This window comes from Eumetopias jubatus, unplaced genomic scaffold (assembly GCF_037043125.1).
Source record: "Eumetopias jubatus isolate StellerSeaLion01/CBP00866 unplaced genomic scaffold, mEumJub1_p1.0 scaffold_12, whole genome shotgun sequence".
Lineage (NCBI taxonomy): Eukaryota > Metazoa > Chordata > Mammalia > Carnivora > Otariidae > Eumetopias > Eumetopias jubatus.
This window is the reverse complement of record NW_028274818.1, coordinates 28,192,429-28,218,596: the sequence shown is the minus strand read 5'-3', so window position 1 is coordinate 28,218,596 and position 26,168 is coordinate 28,192,429. Positions and strand designations below refer to the sequence as shown.

Sequence of the window (26,168 nt, the reverse complement as noted above, 5' to 3'; positions counted from 1 at the left end):
GTCCCTGGTAGGAGGCACGCTAGGACGGAAGAGAGTCCCTCCCTCTCTCCCAAGGCCAGAGCTGGTGAGATGGACATCTATTGTACGACATGGTCCTTTCTTCCGGGGACCTTCCTGTCCCTCTCCCCCTCCACAATGTCCCTGGACACCCCCATGTACACGCAGATGCCCACACATGCACATTCATCCAGATAGGTATGTGCACCCTCACGGCTCATGCACACACGCGTGCACACAGCGTGTCCTTCCACACACGTGCCCGTGCCGCCGGCGCACCCGTGCACACCGCCACCAATCCGCTGCCTCCAGCCCCTTGCTGCCTTCCCGCAGCCTGGTCAGGGGAATCTAGGTCTGCCCCTCCCTGGTGACCTTCCCCAGGGCGTGGGAGGAAGAGGGGGAGACTTGGCTGGCCGGATCCATCCTACCCCTCTCTTGCCTGCTGATTGGCTTCCCCTGGTGTGGGGGTGCCCAAGGCCTAGCTGTAGGCCGCGGGAGCGGAGGGGGAGGACCGGAAGGGAAGCATGTGGGGCAGCCGCGGGGAGAGACCGGGCTGGCTCGCATTTGGGAATCAGGATGCCTAGACCTGTCTCTTGCCCTCCTCTGCCTCCTGGCTGGCTCTTTCCAGAAGGAATCAGTAAGGTGCTTTGAGACCTCAGGAGGACCCCGGGGGTTCTCTAGGGAGAGGATGTGGGTTTGTCTGTGGGAGTGGTTGCTGGGCAGGAGACACAGCACTTGTGGTACTTTTTTGCTGAATGGAGAGGGTTGGGCTGGGGAGGCTGCATCTTATCGGTCAGATCCTCTCTACCCCCTTTCTGGAGCTCCCCCTTCCATCAGCAAGGCTGGCAGGGGGCCTGGCAGATGTGCCTTCTATGGCCAGGTGCCTCCTCCTGGACTGTCCACAGAGTCCAGCTACGGAGTCTATGCTGTCCCCAGCAGGCTCCTGTTTTGTGGGGCCTCTCAGGCAGGGTTTGAGATCCACCCCCCTTACCTACAACCATGTCTTACCACAGCTCTTCAACTAGATTCTGAATTAGGATGTTTCCACCCCACTTCTCCCCTGTTGCTGCTGCTGACTGAGACTGCTAGAAAGAGCAGAGTGAGGTGCCCCAGGTGAGGTGGGATGGGGGAGGGGAGCAGGGGAGGATGTTTCCCCCACCTCTTGGCCAGACAGGACGGGACCTTGTTCTTTTGTATCAGCTTCCCCAGTTGCTCTCTGCATGCCCCCCCCCCCGCTCCCCTTTGAAAGAACACATGCGTGCATGTACACACACACACACACACACACACACACACACACACACACACACATGCACGCACATGCACACGCAGCCTGGAAAATCTGATGAGTCTGCAGTGCTCAGTTTCCAGGCCCCTGTCCAGAGGCCGGGTGGGTGGCTCTGAGGTTTGGGGCTGGGTGGAGTGGGGGAAGGGCAGGGAGCAGCCCCTGGCTCTGAACTGAGCTGGAGCGAGGCTGAGGCTGAGCGGGTTTCTATGCAGGCCTGTCCTCCCTGCTGGGGCTGGCCCCTGAGAGCCTGGCTCCCAGGAAGGGGTCCTGGTGTTCAGTTTCTATACCTGCCTGTTGTCTGCTTATTCCTTCTCCCCACTTCCTGAGTTAGTGCCTGAGTCCTGGGCTTCTTTCCCAGGGCCCAGAGCCATTTCTTCCTTCTGGTCTCCCTCCCCTCCCCGCCTCTCCCCGCCCCTCCCCACCGTCAGCTGTCATGGGGTGGGGACACCTGGACGCAGTTCCAGGTGAGCAGCAGGCTTTAGGCTGGGGTGAAGCAGCCTTGCTTCTAGGCCAAGCCTCAGGGAAGCTCCCCTGGGCCTTCACCTGCCTGCAGCCTAGTGGCGGCTGGGGGGGATGGGTGGGCACCCACTGATCTAGGGAGGAGGTGGGGGAGAGAAAGCAGATATCCTAGAGATTCAAGTAGCTCTTCAGAGAGTTCCAAGCAGAGAGGACCCCAATGTGGGGGTGAGGAGCAGGGTTTGCCTTCTGGGGCTGGGCTCTTCCCCTCTCTGGAGATCAGCTCCCTCATCTGGGCAGTGAGGGAGTGGGAACAGATTGGTCGCCAAGGGCCAGGTGCACTCTTCTAGATCTATAATGTCTGTGACTCAAGGCCCTTAGAACATGCCCCTGTGCCTCTGTCCACAAGGGCATGACGCCACACGGGTGCACAGAAGCGGACACACACTCCCAGCTGGGCCATCCACTCCACAGGGACACACATCCATGTGGTGTCACTAGGACCCCCTCCCCTGACTGAACACAAACAGCCTATCTGCCACGTGTTGATAGTCAACAGAGCCACACTCTTCTGGGGTCAGGGAGTGGGGAGCCAGCTGCCTTTGCTCTGTGTGTCCACTGGCAAGGCCATCTCTTGTCTTGGTCTTTCCCAAGTCCTCCCTGGAAAGTCAAGTGCTGGAAGAGGGGTGGAGGCAGGGGGGAGGCAGAGGGAGAGGTGGGCTTGTCTGCAGCCTGACAGGGGAGTCCCCTTCTACCTTCTGGGCCCTGGGGTCTTTCTCCCCTCACGGAATCTTGCCAAGGCTGGGCGGGGTGAGCGGTTAGGGTCCGGGTTGAGAGGCAGCCCCGTGCTCTTTGGCTGTCTGCTGCCTGCCATCTGCCTGGAACTCGGCCTTCCCACCCTTGCCTGCCTGCCCGTCCACCCGCCAGCCAGCCAGTCAGCCAGCGGGGCAAGGGGAGGGTTGGGGGGACTGGCTCCTCCCCTGCTGCTTCTTAACTTTCCTTTACAGACATCGGGATGAGGCCCTCAATCCTGTTTGCTGCCTTCCTCTGGCTCTGGGGTTTCTTGGCCAAGGTACGGTGGGCACTGGGGGCAGGTGGGCACTGGGGGCAGGTGGGCGGGTGGGGCCCTGTCCTCGGGGGCCTGTCCAGGCTCCCACCCCTCTGCGGGGGCCCCACAGCTGGTCTGCATTAAGCAGAGCAGGGGCTGCTCCTTCCCAGCCACTGCTCAGAGCACAGCAAGAACAAATTGCTTCTGCCTGCCCGGGGCTGGCTCCCGGGCCTTAGGTGTGTCTAGCGGTGATGTCCTTTTGGCCCTGTCTGGGGGAGGGCCAGACAAGCATAGCCTTCCCTCTGATCCGGGCCCTGGCCCCCAGTGGCTTTCCCGGAGGCGTAGACCCCAGAGCCCTCTGCCCATCTCCTCTCCCCTCCTCCCTTCCTTCTTACAGGGAGATGAATGTCACACCCTGGCAGGGAGCCCGGACGGAGAGAGCGGAGGTAGGTGTCTTCAGTAGGGAAGGGAGGTCTGGGAGGTAGGGAGTGGGGGTGCAGGCTCAGTTTCTCTGTGCCAGACTTGGCCTCTGCTCTGGCCCCCCCCTTTTTTTTTTTGCCTTCCCTCCTTCTTTAGAGGAGAAAGGGCATTGGGAGACTCTGAATGCACCTCCTTCCTCCAGGACCACCTCTGAAAGTGAACGTCAGCAGCCAGGGGAAGCCTACTAGCCTCTTTCTGAGCTGGGCAGCCCCGGGGCCAGACAAGTTGAGCCATGCCCTCCACCTCACCCACCTGAGTCCCCTGGGCTCTCCAGAAGGGCAGCCGCTCCAGGCCCACACCGACGCGTCCAGCTTTGAGTTCCGGGACCTGGTGCCAGGAAGTCGCTACCTGCTGGAAGTGACTGCCCTGCGAGCCTGCGGACAGAATGCCACAGTCACCCTCACTGCCCGCACCGGTGTGTGGTCTGCAGGCTAGGGGGGCCGGGAGTGGGCAGGCATCACTCGCGGTCCAAGCAGCTGTCCTGGAGGGTTGACCAGGGACAGGGTAGCCAAGGAGGGCAACTTCTCTGAGGACTATGCCTGCTATGGTGACCCATGTAGAAGCACTAGAAGCACATGGGTGATGCCCCTTTGACCCTGAACTTGGTGCTTCTCTCTCCCTCTGACACAGCCCCATTGACTGTCTACAACCTACAGCTCCACAGCCCTGGGAGCCCATTCAGCCTCGAGGCCTCATGGGGGGCTGCCCCTGGGGAGCAGGATGGCTACCAACTTCTCCTCTACCACCTAGAATCCCAGACGTTAGCGCATAATATCTCCATGCGACCGGGCACCTTGTCCTACAATTTTAGCAACCTCCTACCAGGTAGCGAATATGTTCTGGAGGTTACCACCTGGGCTGGCAACCTCCAGGCAAAGACCAGCGTCCACCAGTGGACAGGTAAGGCAGGCACTTGGCAAGGCCCAGGTGGCAGCCAGTCTGGGAGTGGTGGGGGGTGTCCAGAGCCTCACAGGCAACCCTGTCCCCACATAGCTGGTTGGCGGCAGGATCCGACTCCAGGGCTCTTTGTAAGCCTGGCTTTGCTCTCTCCATCCTTCTTCCAGCCCCCGTGTCTCCTCCTGAGCTGGTGCTGCAGACCCTGAGCACCAGTGCCCTGCAAGCCTCCTGGAACAGATCTGAGGGGGCTGCCTGGCTCCACCTGGTGCTCACGGACCTCCTGGGTGGCACCAACCTGACCGCGGTAGTCAGACGCGGGGTCTCCAATCGCACCTTCCTTCACCTCTCTCCCGGCACCCCCTACAAGCTAACGCTCAGGGCTGTTGCCGGGCCCCAGTGGGTGCCGGGGCCCAATGCCACCGAGTGGACCTGTGAGTGCTTGGGGGGGGTTCCGGGGAACACAGCAGAGGCTCCTCAGCTCTTCTCTGGCTGAGTGGGTGGGATACAAAGGGTGGAGGGGAGTGCCTTTGGAATCCTGCGGGGAAGGGGTGAGGCTTGGAGGGAGCGCCCCCCCCGCTGGCCGGGGGTGGGGGGGGGATGGCCTCTGAAGAGATGAGGGTGGTGCAATAGTTATCATCACTTGCAGCCTTCACGGGCCAGCCACGGTGATGTGCACTTGCTGTGGATCATCTCATTTAGTCCTCAAACCAACGGAGGCCTGTCACCACCCCCCCCCGCCCCGGGTAGGGTAGAGGGAGCTGAGGTGCAGAGAGAAGGGGCCCAAGGTCAAGCAGCTGGTGAGCGGCCACACCAGTCTGCGCCTGGGCTGGGTGCCCGTGGAGCCCACGTGGTCGTCGCCACGTTTTTGCTCCGAGATGCCCCGTCTCGCGGTGGTTAAGAGTGGAGGGATCGTTCCACTGGGTGGGTTCCAAATTTCACTGGTGCCTCACACTGGCTGGGGGCCTCTGGACCCATTACTTAGCGTCTCTGTGCTTCCATTTCTGCTTCTTTAGAGGGGGATGGTGGTAAGAGGGCCTTATCGTGGCAGCGTTGCGGGGAGTGCTCATGAGGCGGTGCGTGTGGGGCGCTTAGACCCCTGCTGGCATCCACACACTTGGTCAGTTGAGGTGTTCTTTCTGTGACTGTTGTTCGAGGCCAGATCCCAGAATTCACTGGGAATGGCAAAGGGCAGCCACCTGCCTCTGGGCGAGACACAGCCTAGAGCAAACGGGAAGAAGCTGGCACGAGGAGGGGAGAATGTTTCTCATCCACCAGTTAGGTTGTTCTGCACACATTTGCTCCTCGTCCCCATAGATCCCTCTGCCCCTCTGGACCTGATGCTCATTCCCCTGCCCTCCGTGCTCTGGGCAAGCTGGAAGGCTGGGCCTGGTGCCCGCGAGGGCTACCTGCTCAGGCTAAGCGGGCAGGTGGAGAAGAACACCACTCGGGGCCCTGGAGCCCTCAACGCCACATTCCCGGGGCCCCTGCCCGCTGGACACTACACTCTGGAGCTGAGGGCTCTGGCTGGGCCCTACGGCGCCTGGGCCCGGGCCAGTGCCTGGCTGGATGGTGAGTCTGGGCTGGTGGGGAACGGGCTGGGGTCCTGCCCAGGGGCACCTGCATGGAGAAGCAGCTGGGTCCTCACTCCCCAGAAACTGCATCCTCTGCAGATTCTACCGCCCAGCCCAGACGAAGCAATGGTACCAACCTGCAGCTGGATGGGCTGGCAGCCACCAGGGATCCCAGGAGGCAGGCACTGCTCTACACTGAGGGAGCCCCAGACCTCCTCAGAAACATCTCCGTGCCACCTGCCACCACCCGGGGCACGACCTGGAGCCTCACAGACCATACCAGTGAGTGCCGGCCACTGTGTCCCCTGGCCCTGGGGTGAGGCCTTGCCTTGGGAAGGGACATCTGGGTAGAGGGAGGCTCAGGAGAGCTGGGAGCAGACACTATTTGGTCCCCTGACCAAACTGCCCCTCTCTTCAGAGCCCTTGGCACCACAGTCCCTGGAGGTCACCAGCAGGGGCAGCCCCTCTGACCTGGCCATGGGTTGGGCCCCCAGTACCAGGGCAGCAAGAAGGCTCCAGGGTCACCTGGCATCAGGAGGGCAGCCAGAAGTCACGGGGCAGTCTTGTCCCTGGGGACCAGATAGTTCCAGATAGTTCCTGACTCTGAGGGCTCTAATGCCCGGCTCCTGCTACACTGTATCAGTGTGGACCTGGACAGGGAACCTCAGCTCCAGCATTGTGAGGCCGCGTGCCGGCCCCCGTTGAGTTCCCAGGTAGCCTCTAGGAGGCCAGCCCAGGACAATGGGGGTGGGGCCCAGCTTCCTTTACTGTCTGCTCTTCTGTGTGCACGTTCTGGATTTGGAGGGTCACGTGCCCATCCAACAGGGGCCTTTGGTGAATCTGTTTGCGAGCACCTTCCACCTCCTACCATCGGGTCAGCCATCCATCCCTCTATCCATCTATTCAACAAATATTTAGTGAGTGCTTCCCATGTTTTAGGTATGGGGCGAGATGCTGAGGCTAAAAATCACGAACAAGACAGTCTAGAAAGGAAGACTGACAGTAAACAGAGGATTATATATAGATATATACACACATGCACATATATAATGTATACTATTTTATATATCAAATTATAAATGTAAATGCGTGATAGGAATGTGCATAATGTATTTCAAACCACATGCAACTGTGTTCTTAGAGGTTAAAATTGATGACTATCAGGAATTTTATGTGGTATGTGGTTCAGTCTAATCTTTTAGGGCTCACAAGAGGGAAACCTGCTTAGGGAGTCAGGGAAAGCTTCCTGGAGGAGGAGGACAGTGAGCTGAGAAGGCTGCAGTCTGAGTCGGACAGACAAGGGCTTTCTGGAGAGGCTAAACATGCACCAAAGCCCTTAGGAGGTTGGAGGAGAGGGAGAGAGAATGAGCTTGTGGGAACTGAATGTCAGCAGGTGAGCTGACCAGGGTCCTAAGGGGTTAAAGAGGTGGGTGCTGAGTCTTGTGGGGACCCTGTGAACAAGACATCACACCCTCAAAAGCTGACAGTGTGGGGAGGTGGGGGCGCAGACATCAGGGCAGAGACCCATGTTTTTCAAGTGGTTTTCTTTTTTCTTCTTTTTAAGACTGATTTATTTATATGAGAGAGGCGGGAGGGGCAGAAGGGGAGAGGGAGAGAGAATCCCAAGCAGACTTCCTGCTCAGCACGGAGCCCGACATAGGGCTCGATCTCACAACCCTGAGATCATGACCTGAGCCAAAATCAAGAGTCAGAAGCTTAACCAGCTGAGCACCCAGGTGCCTCTCAGGTGATTTCCTTGGGAAAGAAAAGTGAGTGTGCTTGGAGTCCCATGGAAGCTGGATTTGTAGGCTGGCAGTGTTTGGGGCTCTTGTGGAGACCCAGAAAAAGGGTGCAGGTAGTGGGAAAGGGGAGGCGGGGGACAATGTCAGGGGATTTGGGTCATTCCAAATCTGTTTCTTCCTTGACCTTGCAGTCCCTGCTCCTCCTGCCAACCTGAGCCTGGGCCTTGCCTCCCAGCCTCCTGCCCTGACTGCCTCCTGGAGCCCCCCACCCGGGGACAGGGATGGCTTCCAGCTGTGGCTTTACCGCTTGAGGCCCCTGACTCTGGAAAGCAAGGAGACTCTGGCTCCGGAGGCTCAGAACTTCTCCTGGGCCCAGCTGCCCCCAGGCACTGAGTTCCTGGTTCAGCTGGCCACCCGGCGGGGTCCAGATGAGAGCAGCAGAGCCAACGCCACGGGCTGGACGCGTGAGTGCCGCCCGCACACCACTTCCTTCCTGGCCACCCTTGCTGGCTGGATTCCCTGGGGACTACGTGTTCTCCTCGATGTCTTTGTCATCTGTGGGCAGGCAGCTGGGGTGATGGTGGTTGTTCCCTGACCTCTAGACACCAGGAGGTCCCACGTCCCTAACTGGGAACCCCTGGGACCTCCTAGAAGGTGGGCAGAACCCAGGGGTCTGCTCTTGTGCGGCGGCCGGGGCATGCCACTCTCCAGGCTCTCGCGTGGTCAGTACGGGGGTAGGGGGCAGTGGGGACCCAGCCAGGACCCAGCCCCAAGCCCACCCTGGGCTGGGAGTGTCTGATAGCAACAGCAGTGGCTCAGGTTCACCGGGCCCTTTGCTAAGTGTTCTCCCTGTGTTCTCTCATTTCCTCCTCATGACGACCAGCCTAGCAGGTGGATGCTATGGTTCTGTCCATTTCACAGATGAGAGACTGAGGCACAGATAAGCCAAGTCACTTGTCCTGGGTTCCTCAGCCCTAAGTGGGGAGTTGGGATTCCATTTCCAGCACTGTGACCCAGGGTCTGTGCTCCTTGCCACATCCTAACCTCCAGAGGTGGGGGGAGGGTGCCGGCGCTGGAAAGGGTCAAGCGAGGGACATGCTGTGCATCACGCAGCAGGGTTCTCTCCTTTGCCCCTGAACCCTCCAGAGCCACAGAGCTGGGTTTGGAAGCTCCCTCTCACACTGGCCTGGGTCCTCCTGCCTTTTCTGCTTCCCGCATTCTTGCTGGAGCCCTTCCCCCACCCTCAGCATCAGCCTTCTCCAGTGTGGTGACTCCCCCACCCCCTGCCCTGCCCTCCTGATTCCTCCCGGGGACTATGTGACCTCAGACAGGCCTGAGAAGAAGCTGGAAAGAGCTCTGGCCTGGGAGGCAGGAGAACTGGGTGCTTGCTATGGCTCAGTCCCCAGAGCAAACCTTGTTCCTCGCTGAGCCTCAGTCTCCCCCAGTTGCAAAGGAGGTGTTGACTAGGTGACTGGGCCAGGCTTATGTGACTTTAGGGCTTGGGCTCCCGCTGAGGGTGAAGGGGCACTACTTGGGCCCCTAGACATTGCCTGTCCTTGAGAACCTGCCCAGTCACGTGGAGGTCTTTGAAAGCTGCTTGGGTACAGGGGCTGGGGCTGGGAAAAGGCACTGGATTTAATTCCGGTGCTGCCCAGTCCAGCCCTGCCTCCAGGAGGGGTGCTTTGGTAGGGAGAGGGATTAATTCGCTCATGCACTACTGGGCGAGCTTGTGCACAGCTCTCCGGGACGAGCCATGAGCCCAGAGCCCTGATGTGGTGCTGCTTCTGTTGGGGAGAATCCTGGGCTCACTTGACCACGCTGAGCTGCTGTTTCCTGACTGGAAAGGATGGAGGGACACCCAAGGGAAGAGGGAGCCAGAGATTTGGTTTGCATTCTTCTGCATTCATTTGCCAGGGCTACACAAAGCACCCCAGGCTGGGGGCTTGGGTAGCAGAAATGTATTGTCTCTCAGTTCTGGAGGCAGGAAGTCTGAGACCAAAGCGTTGGCAAGATCGGTTTCTTCTGAGGGCTTTGAGGGAAGGATCGATGCCAGACCTCTCTCCTTGGCTTGCAGGCAGCCATCTTCTCTCCCTGTGTCTTGACATGGTCTCCCCTCTGTGCGTGGGTGTGTCTGAATTTCCTCTTCTCACGAGGACACGGGTCATGTTGGATGAAGGTTCCATTCTCATGACCTCATTTTACTTAATGACCTCTTTGAAGATCTTATCCCCCCAAACAGTCAGATTCTGAGGTCCTGGGGCTTAGGACCTCAACATGAATTTTGGGGGGGTGTAGTTTGGCCTATAACACCTCTCTTCTCTTCAAGCTTCCTGTATCTTGCTTTCCCCACAGCCCCCCTCGCCCCTCCTCTGGTAAATGTGACCCCTGAAGGTCCCACCCAGCTCCGGGCATCCTGGGCCCATGCTCCAGGGGCACGAGATGGCTACCAGGTGACTCTGTACCAGGCAGGTGCCCAGGCAGGCACCCGCACCGTGGGAGCTGAGGTGGACAGCACCAGCTTCTCAGCTCTGACTCCGGGCACTCAGTACGAGGTGGAGATCGTCTCGAAGGCTGGGCCCCTCCACACGGCAGCAGCCAATGCTTCCGGCTGGACCTGTGAGTGGGGGCTGGAGAGGTGGGCAGGGCTGCCTCTGAGACCCCCGGATCCTTTTCTCGACAGTACCTTAGCCCCCTTGCTAGTTCCATTTCTCAAACTCCACACCCGAGGGCCCTGCCTGGGGTCAGTGCACCTGTAGCCTCGTGTGTTGGGCCCTCAGCAGCCTGGTTCACCCGCTCTCCTTCCCTCCACAGCCCCGCTCACGCCCAGTGAGCTGCTGGTGTCGATGCAGGCGGGCAGCGCCGTCATCAACCTGGCCTGGGCCAGCGGCCCCCTGGGGCACGGGGTGTGCCATGCCCGACTCTCAGAGGCTGGGCACCTCTCCTGGGAGCGGCCCCTGGGGCTCGGCCAGGCTCACCTCATTCTAAGGGACCTCATGCCCGGACGCAATCTGTCCCTGTCAGTGCTGTGCCGGGCGGGGCCGCTGCGGGCATCCACTCACCCCGTGGTGCTGCCTGTCGGTATGTTGGTGCTGTCGGGGTAGAATGAAGGGGCCCTGAGCGCAGGCTCCAATTCAGGCTATGGCACTGCCCCTTCTATTCAGAGCCACCTGCTGCTCCCAGGTGGGTGCTTCCCCACCCCTGCCCCAGGGATATGCTTTCTATGCTTCTCCCAACGGGCAGTGATGTCCAGAGGAGAAGTTTCTCCATGTGGCCAGGGCCCCTTTCTGTGGACATAAATGCCCAGTCCCTTTGTACCTGCTGGTTTTGAGAGCAGCTGACCCAGATGCCAGCCTCTTGGGGTGTCCCGATGCCCACACAACATAGATGCCTTGATTCCCGCAGAGCCTGGCCCTGTGGAGGACGTGCAGTGTCAGCCCGAGGCTACTCGCCTGGCCCTGAACTGGATGGTGCCCTTGGGGGACGTAGACATCTGTCTGGTGGTGGCAGAGCAACTGGCTGCCGGAGGGGGTGCTCACCTCATCTTCCAGGCCAATACCTCGGGGGACGCTCTCCTCTTGCTCAGCCTGGTGCCTGCCACCTCCTATCGCCTCAGCCTCACTGTGCTGGGCAGGAACGGTCTGTGGAGTCGTGTGGTCACCCTGGTGTGTGCCACTTCTGCGGAGGGTGAGCCCTTCCCGTGGCCTGGGGAGGCCCCTCTGCTCTCCTAGCCCACCTCGAGCATTGCCCACAGGGGTTCTCACTGCCCTGGCTCTCCCTGCTGGGGGCTCTCCCTGTTCCCCAGCCCCCAAGCCTTTCTTTGGCCCTGGCCCACATACCATATGCTCTTGAGCCTCCTGTCCAGCACCCTGGCCCAGGGGTGGGGGGGCCCAGTTCTTATTTAGTTGTATCCATCAGACACCAGTTGCCAGGCATTGTCAGAGGTGCTGGGGATATGACTGCATGACCCCTGCCCTTGGCCCCTGGCACCTAGTTAGGACCTCAGTCTTCCCCTCGCCATCCCCAGGCTGGCACCCCCCGGACTTAGCGGCAGCCCCCCAGCTAGAGCCGGAGGCAGAGATGGGAGTGATGATCACACAGGGCATGTTTGGCAAGGACGATGGGCAGATTCAGTGGTACGGCATCATTGCTACCACCGACATGTCACGTGAGTCCTGGGCCGGAGATGGCGGGGAGATGGTGGGGAGACCCTGGTGACTGCCTAGCATGGGCCGGGTGAGGGGGCTCCAGACACTGGACTGGTAAGGTGCAATGTCTGAGGCTGGCGTGAGAGCTGGAGCAGGGAGGGAGACCCGGAACATTCTTGAAGATAAGGCTGATGTCGTACTGTGCATGGTGGGAATATGCTAGAGAAATGGGGTAGCTGCTTTGTGGCAGGGAGAGCCGCTTCAGCCCCACTGCTGACTCTGCCCCTTTCCTGTTCCTCTGCAGTGGTTCGGCCTCCCCAGGAAGCCATCAACCACACGTGGTATGACCACTACTATGGAGGACATGACTCCTACCTGGCCATCCTGCTTCCCAGCCCCTTCTACCCGGGGCCCTGGGCTGTGCCGAGATCCTGGATGGTGCCTATGGGTACAGAAGACTGTGGCCAGACCCAGGAGATATGTAATGGGCAGCTCAAGCCAGGTTCCCAGTATCGGTGAGGCTAAGACTGAAGGTGGGGGAGCCCGTTTTATAAGTGAGTTCCACTTATGGGTTGTTTGCACATTTTCTCCACAAAAGATCTGGACTGACTTACGAAGAGAAAGCATTTCCTGGTCCATAAGGGTCCATTGAGTTATTTTGACTGGGCTTCCTGGTAGGCGAGGCCAAAAAGGGAACACCCGTCTGTTACATGGTTCTTTTTTTCAGAAAATGAAAAAGGGGGGCGGGGAATGGGTTCTGCTTCAGCTTGCCAAGGATATGTAGGTACCTATTTCTGAGGCTTCTTGCTGTCAGACTAGGGCAGGGGAGATGGAAGAGAGGTTAGGGGTGGCTTGTTCTAGAGTTACAGGCAGCATGATACATCGCCTCTTAGCAGGTGAGGAGGGCTCTCACTCTTTTTTTTTTTTAAGATTTTTATTTATTTATTTGAGAGCGAAAATGAGAGAGAGAGAGCACATGAGGGGGGGAGGGTCAGAGGGAGAAGCAGACTCCCCGCCGAGCAGGGAGCCCGATGCGGGACTCGATCCCGAGACTCCAGGATCATGACCTGAGCCAAAGGCAGTCGCTCCACCAACTGAGCCACCCAGGCGCCCGGGCTCTCACTTTTTGAGCGTCTATTGCTCATGACTCCGTTTCCTGGAAAGGCTTTGCCCTCTTTGCCCCTCCCCAACAGCAGGTCCTGTTTCTCTGCCCCAGGTTCAGTGTTGTGGCTTTTACCAGATATAGCCCTCCTGAGACCATTATCTCCTTCTCGGCCTTCTCAGGTAGGATGGGCACCTGGCTAGGGTTCCAGCTGGGCCCCGGGTGGGAGGGGAAGAGGGCGGGGATCCCCCCAGTCAGCAGCAGGAGGGATTGAGCTTAGACTCCAGGGAGAGGAGAGCTGGAAGACCCAGAGCCAGGGATACAGGTGCTCCTGGCACCAGACTTGGCCTAGGTGGGCTGAGGGGGTGAGTAGGAGAGGAGAGACAGAGACACACCATTAATGAAATGCTGTGTCACTCCCCACAATCACAGTACCTTCCTGTACTGACCTTCTCTGTGCTGCTCCTCCCAGACCATCGAGGTTCTAGAGCAGTCCAACAGTCTAGAACTGTCCAGTAGAAACATAAAGCAAGCCCCAAGTGTGAGCCATATATGCCGCTTAATATTCCTCAGTAGCTACATGAGACAGGTAAAAATAAACAGGTGAAACAAATTTTTGTAATATTTTATTTAAACTAAGATATTAAAAATATCATATCCACATGGGATCAATTTAAAAATTATTAATGAGATATTTTACATTCTTTTTTTATTACTAAGTCTTTGAAATCCTATGTGTATTTTATACTTAGAGCAAATCTTAATTTGGAGCAGCCATATTTCAAGCACTCGGTAGCTCCAAGTGGCTAGTAGCTACCATGCTGGACAGTGCAGCCCTAGAAGGTCTAGGAAGCCAGGTCCTCACCCTCTTCTTTTTCTCTGAGGGTGCCAGGGAGGGGAGTAGAGTCTCTGGGGCATGCTCAGATGCCAGGGGCAGGGAGAGTTGCCTGTCGGGCGTTCTGGGTCTCCATGTAGGGTGGTCCCGCCAGCAGCCATCTCTGGCCTTGGGTTGGAATTTGGGACTTCCGGAGGTGGGTTGTCGACGTGCCCTCCATCCAGAGGGTTTCAAGTCCAGGAGAGGTTGGCATGTCACTGCAGGGGGACAAGGGCGACTGTATTTCACCCTTCCTTTGCCCTTCTTAGAGCCCCGGGTCAGCATCTCCGGGGCAGTCATGCCCCTCCCAGCAGCGGTGGGCATCATGGGGGGCTGTGTCCTCACCGTCTGTGCCATGCTGGGCCTGCTGTGCTGGAGGAGGGTGAAGGGGCAGAGGTGAGTGCGAGGGCAGGCTGGGGCCAGCATGGCTGTGGGAGGAGTGGCATCTTCACCAAGAAGCTCCCCACACCCCTGCCCTGTTGGGCTCGCTCCCAAGTGCCTCTTCATCCTTTGCAGGGCAGAGACGAATCGGTTTTCCCAAGAGCTGACAGCTTACAACCTGCGGTGAGGGCAGCTTCCCGCCTCTCCTCGTGACATGCTGGGCAGTGTGGGTCTGCCTGGCACGGGCCACGGTGGCACTGCCCCCAGCCTCCCTGGCAACCTGCCCCTCCGGGATCGCATCCCTCCCCGGTCACCTCACACCTTTGTCACCCCTTCACAACGGTGGCCGACCCCAGAGCTCTCTGGCTCCTCTCTGCCCATTCAGCCTCCTCCTTCCAATTCACCTTCTCCAGTGCTGCCCTTATCCCTGATACACCTCTCGATGGAATGGGGCCGAATGTTTTTCTTTCTCTCGGGATGTTAGGTCTGGCACTCTATGCTCTGTCCCTCCTGTGCTCCCTGACATTGACTTCACCTGGAACTGACATCGGGGAGCACCGGCTGTGCACAGACGCCCTCCTCAGCACCAGGGCCGGGGTCTGAAAGACTCGCGGGCGCCTTCCCGGGTCGAGGCTGACCGCCCGCCCTCTTCCCGTCCCCTTGTCTGTCTCTCTGCACTGGGGGTTGGCAGCCCCCGCCATGCATTAGCCCGCACTCGAAATGCATCCTGGCTCAGCTCCGGGGAGGTGGGGCCCAGGTCTGTCTGTCCACATGCTCCCTCGTGACCCGGGAAGCTCTGTTCCCACTGCCCGCTGAGCTCAGGGCAGGCTCTGCCGTGGGCCCACCCCCTCCCTCTCCCACCAGGCGGACCCACCGGCCCATCCCGATTCAAAGCTTCCGGCAAAGCTATGAGGCCAAGAGTGCACACGCTCACCAGGCTTTCTTTCAGGAGTTCGAGGTAAGGCCTCTACCGCCCTCGGGCTCAGAGCAGAGAGGACCTGGGCCCTCTAGCTCAGGTTGGACCTGCCCTGGTGCCCGGGGTGGGAGCTCCCAGCTGTGCACACCCACCCCCATCCCTCTCCTGGGGTGGGGTGAGATGGGTCCTCTTCAGCAGCAATCCCAATCTCTGCAGGAGTTGAAGGAGGTGGGCAAGGAGCAGCCCAGACTGGAGGCAGAGCACCCTGCCAATGCCACCAAGAACCGTTACCCACACGTGCTACCCTGTGAGTGCCGGCAGCAGGGCCGTGGGCGTGGGCAGCAGGCTGCGTGTCCGCCGGGCGCCGGATGCTCAGTTTTTCCCCTCTGCAGATGACCACTCCCGGGTCAGGCTGACCCAGCTGGAGGGAGAACCCCACTCCGACTACATCAATGCCAACTTCATCCCAGTAAGGGCCACCTGCGGGGCTGTCTGGGGGGGGAGTCTGCTTGGGAGACGGGCCCTTGTGCAGGACACACTGTCCTACCCTAGCTCTAGCAGTTGTCCTCGAAGATCACCAGCTTGTGTTCCTCCAGGTCAGTCCGGCAGGTATTTGTTGAGGGCCTACAGTGTGCCAGGCACTGTGCTGGGCCTGCAGGAGGCAGAGCTGGCTACCTGCATTCTTGCCTTTGAAGGAGCACACCGTGTGTGCGTGCACACGTGTGCATTGCATGAGTGTGTCACATCTACCGCTCAGTGTGACAAGTGAGGTATTAAGGGAACAAGCATGGTACTCAGAGCACATGGAAGAAAGACAAATTAAGTCTACCTGAGGAATCAAGAAAGGCTTCCTGGAGGAGGGGACATGTACTCGCTTGAAGGATGAGTAGAATTCTGATAAAAGATGAAAGAGAAGAAGGGCATTCTGGCTGACAAGAACAGCCAGAGAAGAGCTGGGTGGGAGCGTACAGGCGGTGTGTGGGGCTGGGGTTGCCTGGTGGTGGTAGATGAGACAGGAAAGGCAGATTGGGTCTGGATGAAGGAGGGGCTTGATTGTTAAGCTAAGGGCTTTGGATTTTACTCAAAGGGCAGTAGGGAGCCATGGAAGACTTTTGAGCATGGAAGAAACATGGAGTTTGGTTTAAGAGAGGGGTTGGTGAAGAGGTTGGACTGGGGACACTACTTCTGGCACGTGAGGACCTTGTTATTTTCATGCAGGTTTTTCTGGCCTCTTCAAGGTTGCACTAGGGTAGTGTTGGCCGTGTCTCTGAAGCCGCCCCTCCTGGTTTGAATTCCTGGTGCACACATGTGTTCATGTGTTTGCACATGAGTAGGCACAATATCCTCACCCCACACATGGGACATTTACTGCTGTGTGCTTGGTGGGGCCTGGGGGACCAAGGAGTCACCGAGTAAGACATTCCTGTCTTCCACCCCCACAGGGCTACACCGACCCGCAGGAATTTATTGCCACCCAGGGGCCTCTCAAGAAAACTCTGGAGGACTTCTGGCGGCTTGTGTGGGAGCAACAAGTTCATATCATTGTCATGCTGACTGTGGGCATGGAGAACGGGAGGGTGAGCATGCCCTGCAGTTTCCCAGAATGGACACCAGGTGGCACACGTTCTCCTTACAGGAATGGCCCCCTTGCTGTCTTAGTCTTAGGTCTGGGAAGGTGGATCAGGCAGGAGTGAGGCCAGTCAGGCCTGGAGGTTGGTGGGGGTCCCCAGGGCCACCCAGAAGGAGAAGGCAGGAGGAGGGACCAGGTACTTAAGCTCCCAGGTTGACTCCGTTTCCTCTGACTTCTGCTGTTTCTGCAGCTCCACTTGCTCTCGCTCTAGGCAGAGAGCCGCAAAGGGGTTAGGAGAAAGAATGGGGTATGGATGGCCCCAGGGTGGGCATCAAAGATAGGGCATTCTGCATCCTTTCTTTCAACAAGCCCGGTGGACGTGTCCTCTGTGCGCTGCTCAGTGCAGGGCCCTGGGACAGAGACAACACCTGCTGGGTTTGTCCTCCAGCTGGTGCAGCGAGGCAAGGCCGGGCAGCCCTAAATAAAGCCACCTGGTTTTGCAAAGGAGCCCAGCAGCTGCCCTGAAGTCCTAAGGGTCATATGAGAGGTGTGGGGGGTGATGGTGCCGGAGGCCAGCCAGAGGAGAGAGGCTTCTGGATGAGGTAGCCGTGGAGCTGGGTTGGTACAGAGAGCAGAATTTCAGCAGGGTGTCAGAGACCAGAAAGATGGGTGGGAAGGGTTGTCTGGATAAACCAGTGCGTGGCAGTGATGGGGCTGGGCCCACAGCCACCCCCTCTGCTCTGACCCTCTGGCCCTAGGTGCTGTGTGAGCATTACTGGCCAGCAGACCCTACCCCCATCACCCACGGTCACATCATGGTCCACCTGCTGGCTGAGGAGCCCGAGGATGAGTGGACCAAGCGGGAGTTCCAGCTGCAGCATGTGCGTGCCCCAGGGGACAGGGCGGGGTGGGCACTTGGGCGGAGACTCTGAGAAGGTTGATTCACCTCTGGGTCCCCTGGCCTGCGTCCTTCTGAGAATTGTAAGTGCTCAGCCACTGTCCAGGGAAGTTGGTTAGGGAGGGGCTAGGAAGGCAAAGGGAGGTTAAAGTTTTCTCCAAAGCTGCACAGTGTGTCAAAGGTAGAGCAGGGTGAAGCAACGGTTTCTGCCCTGCCCTCAGCTCAGGGCTTCCCGCCTCACCCCACACCCCTGGTGCCCATCTGCCTTGCCCGGCTGTGACAAGGGCAGACTGGGGCAGGAAGCCCAGGGACCGGCATCACCCCTCTGCCTGGGCACCCCCTAGAGGCCGAGACTACCCAGGAGGGTGGGGAAGGCAGGGGGAAGCATCGGATTTGGGGGGAAGGCCTAGCCGCCACCCTGCTGAGGGGGCAGGCATCAGCCTCCCTGCCCTCAGGGATCTGGTGAGGAAAGCCGAGGGCTGAGCAGAGGGACCCCAGCGTTAAGTCCCTGCTCCCGTCCCTTGTCAGATTGCCCAGCAACAGCAGCGGAGGGTGAAGCAGCTGCAGTTCACCACCTGGCCTGACCACAGCGTCCCGGAGGCCCCTGGCTCCCTGCTCACCTTCGCGGAACTGGTACGGGAGCAGGCGAGGGCCACCCAGGGCACCGGACCCATCCTGGTGCACTGCAGGTGAGGGCAGGTGGGCCGGGGGGCGGGGGGCGGGAGGGCTCGGGGCCTTGGGCAGAGCCGGGGCTGCCTCTCCGCCCACTCAGCCCCAGGGCTGTCCCCACAGTGCGGGTGTGGGCCGCACAGGCACCTTCGTGGCCCTGTTGAGGCTGCTGCAGCAGCTGGAGGAGGAGCAGACCGTGGACGTGTTCAACGCTGTGTATGCGCTGCGGCTGTACCGGCCCCTCATGATCCAGACCCCGGTGAGGGCTCCGCAGGCTGGGCCGGGCGGCCAGGGACCTGAAGGAGTGGGCGGGACGTGGGTGGCCGTGGGGCCAGGAAAAGGAATCTCGGGGACACACAGGGGATCTGGAGGGGAGGGGCTCGAACATGTCGTCATCCTCTCCGGGCTTCTGTCTCCCTTTCTGTCAGAGGGGAGGTGGGACAGGCCCCTGCCAGCTTTGACACTGTGTGGCAGCGTGGGCAAAGTTCCCAAGCATCCCGCCCTCCTCGCCCCATCCCTGTCTTGCTGGTTGGAGCCTGGGAAATCTCCCTGCTGGGCCACTGACGCGCCCTCCTCCTGCCAGAGCCAGTACATCTTCCTGCATAGCTGCCTCCTGAACAAGATTCTGGAAGGGCCCTCTGACACTTTTGAGTGAGTCGCAGGTCCCCTGGGGCCCTTGTGGGGTGGGGGCACAGGTCCCTGTGCCCTCCCACCAACAGGCCCCTGATCCTGTCCATGGGCAGAGCTGAGAAGACTAGAAGCAGGAGCTGGGGAACCCCGAGTGCCTTCTCCCCTCTCCGCCCCTCCCCCAGGTCCCAGCCCATCTCGGTGACGAACTTTGCACAGGCCTGCGCCAAGAGGGCGGCCAACGCCAACGCTGGCTTCTTGAAGGAGTACAAGGTGTGTTTCACACCAGGGTGGTGACAACTCGGGGGGCTGTCCCTGCCCAACAGGCACTTCTGTGGGCTCTGTCCAGCTGAGCCTCCTGACGCCCTTCTCCACCCCCGCAGCTCCTGCTCCAGGCCATCAAGGACGTGGCTGACTCTTCAGCGCCCCCTCCTGGCTACGAGCAGGACAGCATGGTCTCCTGTGAGTGCCCATGGTCCGGGTGGGTGGGGCCCCGACACTGGGCCTGGGTGGAGGGCTTCTGGACCTGGCCTGGGTGGAGGGCTTCTGGCGGCCTCACCCTCCCCATCTTCCCTCAGACGACTGTTCTCAAGTGCGGTTTTCTCCGGTGGAAGACAGCCCCCCTAATGAGACGCTCGAAGCCTGGCTCTTCCCGGTGAGATGGTGCCCTATCACTTGCTCTCTCGGATCGTTTGTCCTTCTCAGGCTGGAGCTGGGTTTCTGGGGGGGCCCTGCAGCTTCGACGGGCAGGGGGCACCCTCAGTCCCTGGGAGCCAACAACCTGTGCTCTGCAGGGCGGGCCTTCTGGCCATGACCACGTTGTGCTGACTGGCCCTGCAGGGCCCGAGGAGCTCTGGGAGCTGGTGTGGGAGCATGGGGCCCACGTGCTGGTCTCCCTGTGCCCGCCTGACACCTGGGAGAAGGTGAGGGGGGCAGAGAGACAGGGCGGGGGGAACCTCAGGTGTTGGGGCAGGGCTGGGAGAGCTTGTGGTGTGGCCTGTGACCAGGGTGTGGGCAGAGAGCTTGGGAAGCCGCCTGAGCAGCCCTGACTTGGTCCCGGTCACAGGAGTTCTGGCCAACGGAGACGCAGCCTATTGTCACGGACATGGTGACGGTGCACTGGGTGGCCAAGAGCAGCATGGCAGGTTGGCCCTGTACCCTCCTGAGGGTCACACATGTAGGTGTCGGGGCCACAGGCTGTGGGGTGGTGGGCTGCGTGCTGGTTTCCCTTGCTTCTCCCTGGCACTGGTGCTGATGGCTTTGCCCCCAGGGGAAGAGCAGGAAGGAGAGAGAGGTGCAGAGACTGCTGTTCCCGTGCTGGGAGCCAGGGCATGAGCTCCCGGCCACCACCTTGCTACCCTTCTTGGCTGCCGTGGGCCGGTGCTGCTCTCGGGACAAGACGAAGCCAGGCACACTGCTCAGCCACTCCAGGTGCTGCTGGACAAGGAAAGGGTGGGGAGTGGGTGCCCGGACCCCCTCACTGCCTCTGCCGCAGGCCCTCACATCTCACCGAGCCCTCCTTGGGTCATGGGTCAAAAGGACACAGTCTCCCAGCGCTCCCATCTCCTTACTCTGCCCTGATATCTCTGCGGAAGATGACATCTTTTAGGAATTTACCCTTTCCTGGCTCGGGCCCCAGCTGCTGGGCCCACCAGGTGCCCAGTGTCCCTTCCCAGTCCCTTCCCCAGGCCCAGGTTGGGTTTCCCCATATACCTGGATACCCCAGCCTTCTCCGCCCCTCCACCCCCCACCCCGGTACCCCGTCCGACTGGAGGTCAATTGCAGCAGGTGTGTGGCCCAGCTGGGCACCTTCCTGGCCATGGACCAGCTGCTGCAGCAGGCGGGGGCCGAGTGCACCGTGGACATCTTTAATGTGGCCTTGCAGCAGTCACAGGCCTGCGGCCTCATGACCCCAACGCTGGTGAGAGGCCATCAGGGCTCAGTTGTGGGAAGGGGCAAGGGGGCGGGGAAGGTTCTAGGAGCCACCTTTAGGCAGCACTATTTGGGCAGCCACTAGGTGGTGCTGGGGACCACGATGCTCCTGCATGGAACCCTAAGGGTTGGGAGACACAAGGGAGCCTTTCTGCAGATGCGGGCAGGCAGGGTGAAGTTCCTTACCCCACGTGTGCCCCCAGGAGCAGTACATACATCTCTATACCTGTCTGAACAGCGCGCTCACGGATGGGCTGCCTTGAGTCAGCACTGGTCACTGTGCTTGTGCAGGAGCAGAAGAGGTCTGGGCCCTGCTGGGCAGTGACAATGAGCCTCAGCAAGCCCGCTGGGGCCTGGCTTCCCTGGGAGGGCAGCCTGCACACTGGCCTTGTGTTGGGAAGGGGCAGAGTTGAGGAATAAAGAATGTGGTCAAGCCTGAGACTGAGTGTGTTCTGTCCATCCACCCTCCAAGGAGGAAAGAAATGGCCTCAAAGACTGGCACCAGTCTTTGGTGGGGCCCAATTCAAGGGCCTGGTGGGCAACCCTGAGCAGGGGTGGGGTCTGGCTGAAGGGGCTGACCAACGGCCTGCCTGCTGACAGCTTTTCCTGGGGAGCAGCCCCTGATGCCCCATCTCCCAGTTTTCCAGGGGCCTTAGACTTTGGTCTCTGGGGTTTTGGGGTGCCCCAGATTCAGAGCCCCAGTTACTCAGGGTTCTCCTGCCAGGAGGAGAAACAGAAAACAGTGTGGGGTTGAAGACCCAGGAGAAGCAGTCCATCCCATGCCTTGGGACTGAACTGCACACCACGTTACATGATATGGCCTCACGAGCTCCTGTCTGGCTCCCTGATTAGACTGCACGATTTTGGATGGCAAGGTGCCTGGGGCTCGACAGCAGTTGCCCCTGGTGGAGGGCCCTGGGGTGGGGGCCAGGGCCCAGAGAGAGCCCGGGCCAATCAGAGCAGGAGGCCCTGAGATGCAGTTAGATCCCCAAATGGAAGAGGAGACAGAACTCTCACTGGCCAACCTGAGTTCCTGGTAAAGTACAAGGTGCCAGGGGTCAGAGAGGGCCTTTCTCAGGCCTGGCTAGAGAAGGGGAACAGAGGTAGGGCTCTCTGCTCCATCCGGAGCCTTCCCAGGATGAGGTTAGGCTCTGGTGCTCCCCCCCGGGGGAATGGATGTCGTGGCCTCTTCTAAACTATGTTTATCGGGAGTCCCAAAGGTTGGTCCCATTGTGACCCTCAAACTGGCGGGCAGGAGACTAGCTCTGAGCCCCCCACGCCTGCCATGAAGGGCTGCTGCTGAGGTCGGAACGGGGCTCAACCATGGTCTTTCCAGTCTGGGCCCCTCACACTGGAGCAGAGGGAGCTGCAAACAGGCAGGGGAATGGAGCCAAACTATGGATGAGTGAGGCCAGAAACCCAGGCTGATCTGGGAAGGCAGGGGCGGCTTCCATTTGTGGGTCTTTTCTGGTAATGAGAGCCAGGACCATCTGTGCAGGACCTTCTCTGGCCTTCCTGGGTGGCTCAGCTACATTCAGGGCTATGGCCCCAACTGGAGCCTGGGTCAGGGTCTGCTGGCTGACCTGGGGACCCAGGAGGTTAGCAGCAGTAGCAGAGAACGGGGTCGGGTGGGGGGCAGTTGATGTGAGGTATGGAGGGGTCTGGAGGTATGGGGTGGAAGGAATAATGGCTGCCTCTGAGTCTCCAGGCTTTGGGTATACACTCTGGACGGGCCATGGGAAGATAGAGCCCAAATGGGAGACAGAGCAGGCTCTAGCTCTGCACTGGGGTTTGGCTCAGCGTGGGAGAGACCAGAGAAAGCAAAAGGCTACATGAAGGAAGCACAGCCAGCCCAGTCTGGTCTAAGAAGAGAGTAGGGACTTGATGCCAGCCTTAGCCACCATCTGCCCTGCCCCTCAAGGCCCTGGGACCCGCCAGAAGGACCCTGGGATTCCAGCCTCAGGGCGGCTGGGCTGCAGCTGCAGTGCTGGGCTCCAGGTGGCGCCAATCCGCAGACTTTCAGGGAAGCCTCTGACCACCCAGCCCGCTCAGTCTCTCAGTCTATCTGCCTAGCTTGCTCCCTTGGACAGCATCAAGGTGATCCCAGGGCCTTAGACCTGACTGGGGCTGCATGCATGCAAAATACACTCAGCGGGTGGAAATCCGCACCCATTTCTTTGGTGGCAGGGCCGGCTGCTCAGTGAGAAAGCCCTTCCTCCTTGCCCGCTGCCCCCATCCTTGCATAAAGTAGAAACTTTCACCGCCTGACCCCTTTGAGGACAACGCCTTACTTCCTTCCTCCAGGAGACAAGGTGACAAGGACAGACCCTGAATTCCAGTTCTGGGGCTTCCCCCCTCCCCCTCAGCCATGTGACCTTGAACAAATCACTTCCCTCTTCGGTCTCTGTGGCAAATGTGGTAGAGGGGTTGGGGGCCTGTGGGAACTCTTAAGATTGCTTCCAGAGGGCCTCCTCCAAGTCCCGCGGAGCCATGGCTGACCCTGCAGGCAAGAGGGTCCCCAGTCCGCAAGCCTAGGTCCTGGGACATCCCACGGTTTCCAAACAAGTGCAAGTGCAGGTCCCTGACATGCCGTCTCTGCTCACTCTCTTGGGGTTTCTTTGCCTTTTTTTTTTTTCCTTCTTTCCTGGATGAAATTCCTGCCAGCTCGGAAGGAAGGAGGGAAGGGGAGCGAGCCACAGCGCAGAAAGTTTCCTTGACTCCTCCTCCGCCTGTGTCTCCCTCCCTTGCCAAGCCCAGCCTGTGAAACTGAATAACGAAGATCACTCAACAATGCCTGCCCCTCTCTGACTGCACCGGTCCTGCGCTGCCGCCGCTGCGGCCGACGACACCCAGCAGAGCCCACGGGGCGGTCCCCACCGACGGCGCAGCCAGCCCGCCCGGCCGCGGGACCCAGAGGCGAGCAGCGGCCGTCACCGCGCCGGAGCGCCCGCCAGGTGCCCCGGCCGCCGGCCGCCGAGATGCCCAGCCCGCCCGGACTCGGGGCGCTGTGGCTGTGCGCCGCGCTATGCGCCTCCCCGTGCGCCGCCGGCGCCCCACAGCCCGGCCCCGCACCAGCCGCCTGCCCGGCCCCCTGCCACTGCCAGGAGGACGGCATCATGCTGTCGGCCGACTGCTCGGAGCTCGGGCTCTCCACCGTTCCCGGGGACCTGGACCCCCTGACGGCTTACCTGTGAGTACTGGCCCGCACGTCCCTCCCCGCTCCCGTCTGGCCATCCGCTAGCGCCCAGCCCTGGCCTCGGGCTAGGGCACCTGCTAGGTGCCGGGAAGCATGGGCATCCGGGGAGGGCTCTTCCCCTTCCAAGTGGGCTGCTGCGGGACTGGGGTGAGGTGTGCCCCTGAGCGGGTGGGAGGTGAGTCTGAGACTGTGGACCAGGCAAGTGGTGAGGCTGGGCTTCCCTTGGTTTCTCAGTGGCCCCTGTCTGGGGGTTTACTGTGGGAGCTCAGGCTTGGTAAGAGGTGGGTGTCTGGACGCTGGAGCTGGAGGGCCCCCGGGGGCTGCTTTCTCCCCCTACGCAGCAGTGCCCAGACGGTGGCTGAGCGTGAGGCTGACTGATTTGGTGGTAGAGCAGAGGGGAGGGGCCCCAGTGGGGTGCAGAGATGTCTGTTCCTCTGCATGCAAGGAGAGCAGAGCTGTCACACAGGCTGGGTGGCCTCGGGGGGGGGTCCTAGAAGCTGGGAGAGGGGCCTAGCTACTCTTGGCTCCACCAAAAGGGCCCCTGCCAGCACCATCTCCCTCTGCTGAGGCCTCTTGTCTCCCCCGGGGGCCTCCCTGAAGTCATGTCCCAAGAGGCCGCGTTGGAGATACTAATTTGTGGGCAGGCGCCGAGGCCGAAAACCAGAGAACCATTTTTAGAGCTGAGTTGGGGTGAGATGGCGCGTGAAGGGGACCCTGTTGGGGGCAGCTGTCCCGGGGAAGGCTCAGAGGAGCTTCCCCCTCAGAGCCTGAGGGCTGGGGGCACTCCCTGCTCCCACCTGGGCAGGAGGAGTGTGTGAGAGTGCATTCCAGACCACCTAACCCCACCCCCACCTCTGCTCTGGGAAGGAAACCTGCCCCCTCCCCCCCCCCCCCCGCCCCTGCCCAGACTCCTTCACCTTTTCTCAGAGGAGTTCAGGTGGGAAAGTCCCAGACCATCTGTCCCAGGGATAGGTTCTGGGGCTCCAGGACCTGGGAGCTCTGAGGAAGAGGGGGCTGGGCTAGTTTTCACAGGAGCCCAGCAAGTGCCTGTTGAGCTAAATGGGATCCGACAATCAGTTGTGAGGGTGTCCTGGCGGCACGTGGAGGGTCCTGATTGCAACCCTTCATGGAGCTCCCTTCCCAGTCTTTCTGTCCCTAGTTGGATGTCCGTCTCCACTTCAAGAGGCACAGGCTGGGGACCAGGGCAGGGAGTGAGAGGAGAAAATAGTGTCCATATTCCAAAAGGGCAAATTGAATCCTTCACAGCCCAGGAGGTGAAGGCAGCAGTGAACACTGTGAGCCCCTTGGGGGGCTGGGAGGCTGCCCCTCAGCTGGTAGAGGAGGGCTGGCTCTGGCCCCCATGTCTGCTACAGCTAGGGCAGCCCCACTTTTAACCATTTTATATATTGGGGGTATATGACATTGTTTCATTTGAAGACAGGGTTCTGGGGCTAGAAAGAGTTTGGAAATGGCATCTGTAGAGTCTTTCTCTGGGGGAGCAGAAGGAAGGGGCTTTTCCTGGGTTGAAGGGGGGGGCTTCCAGAGATTGATTGTTCCAGTCTCCTTTCTCAGCACCTGTCTTTCCAGACTGACCCTTTTACTGGAAGAACTTGGGGAAGGAGAGGTACAATGCCACCTTTGGAATCCAAGCGTCCCACCATCCAGGCTGATGGGAGATTTTCCACCACCTTGTCACAGTTCCTTGGAGCTGTGAGGTCTGCACTTGGGTTCAGTGGAGGTGGCATTTTCTGAGTTTGTCTTATGTCTCTGTGGGACTACAGAAAGCCTCTCTCTCCCAAGACGCGGACTTGTGGGAGAGGGGAGGAGACGGAGTAGGGTCCTCAGGCAATGTGGGGGATTTAGCAGTGGGCTCTGGAATACTGGAGGGAGGTGGGAGAGAACCATGTCCCCTGCCCTGGGCTGTGGACGGGTCCCATGTTCATGGTGGATGAAGGAGTCTCTGCTGGGGGCAGCTGGCCTGAGGGTGGCTCAGAGGAGGAGTCTTCTTTCTTTGCCTCTCAGGAAGGTGGAGCAGGCATGAGGGTTGTCACTGAGAATAGTGAGGGCAGGGAGGTCATGGGGCTCCCTTCCTCCTCAGCAATGTCAGGCAGTGCCCAGTCTGGCCTTGCCTCAAGGAGCCCAGCTCTAGCAGAGGACAGTGCAGATTTATATTTGATGATGGAACCCACAGTGCCTCTCTGTCTCGGCCCCCAAACCCTGGTTCCTTCCCAGCTTTGTCACCTGCTGAGTCACTGAGCTCCTCTGAGCCTCGGGCTCGTCATTTGTGTATGGAGAGAAATGGGTAGCAGGGAGGAATAAATGAGACAATATGTCAGTATGAAGTCCCTGGCACAGCGCCTGACACACAGGGGGTGATGT

The 26,168-nt window shown here is 59.9% G+C and overlaps 2 protein-coding genes across 2 annotated transcripts in view; both read left to right on the top strand.

The window, feature by feature from the left end:
- Positions 1 to 849: 849 nt before the first annotated feature.
- LOC114221875 (receptor-type tyrosine-protein phosphatase V-like) lies at positions 850 to 21,016 on the top strand. Its single transcript, XM_028120055.2, has 33 exons — positions 850 to 1,110; positions 2,749 to 2,813; positions 3,187 to 3,235; positions 3,412 to 3,684; positions 3,900 to 4,169; positions 4,334 to 4,597; positions 5,481 to 5,735; positions 5,837 to 6,019; positions 7,671 to 7,943; positions 9,832 to 10,095; positions 10,291 to 10,557; positions 10,882 to 11,163; positions 11,504 to 11,644; positions 11,929 to 12,139; positions 12,841 to 12,908; positions 13,870 to 13,996; positions 14,117 to 14,164; positions 14,846 to 14,939; positions 15,114 to 15,204; positions 15,290 to 15,366; positions 16,340 to 16,474; positions 17,226 to 17,348; positions 17,894 to 18,054; positions 18,158 to 18,293; positions 18,618 to 18,685; positions 18,847 to 18,934; positions 19,045 to 19,123; positions 19,240 to 19,316; positions 19,456 to 19,584; positions 19,728 to 19,838; positions 19,932 to 20,092; positions 20,447 to 20,582; positions 20,797 to 21,016. The coding sequence occupies exons 2-33, from the start codon at positions 2,757 to 2,759 to the stop codon at positions 20,854 to 20,856; spliced, it is 4,758 nt and encodes a 1,585-aa protein (XP_027975856.2). The 5' UTR covers positions 850 to 1,110; positions 2,749 to 2,756; the 3' UTR covers positions 20,857 to 21,016.
- A 2,555-nt stretch (positions 21,017 to 23,571) lies between these two features.
- The window catches only part of LGR6 (leucine rich repeat containing G protein-coupled receptor 6), a 115,995-nt gene continuing 113,398 nt past the window's right edge, over positions 23,572 to 26,168 (top strand). Inside the window, exon 1 of the mRNA XM_028120320.2 lies at positions 23,572 to 23,783. Coding sequence (XP_027976121.2) covers positions 23,572 to 23,783 — 212 coding nt within the window. The remainder of the gene's footprint in view (positions 23,784 to 26,168) is intronic.

Bases quoted from the DNA above. Each gene is read 5' to 3' on its own strand.
- LOC114221875 (XM_028120055.2), top strand. From the start codon at position 2,757: ATGAGGCCCTCAATCCTGTTTGCTGCCTTCCTCTGGCTCTGGGGTTTC. The intron at 18,935-19,044 runs GTGTGTTTCACA...CCACCCCCGCAG, and splicing joins GCTTCTTGAAGGAGTACAAG to CTCCTGCTCCAGGCCATCAA. The intron at 19,124-19,239 runs GTGAGTGCCCAT...ATCTTCCCTCAG, and splicing joins GCAGGACAGCATGGTCTCCT to ACGACTGTTCTCAAGTGCGG.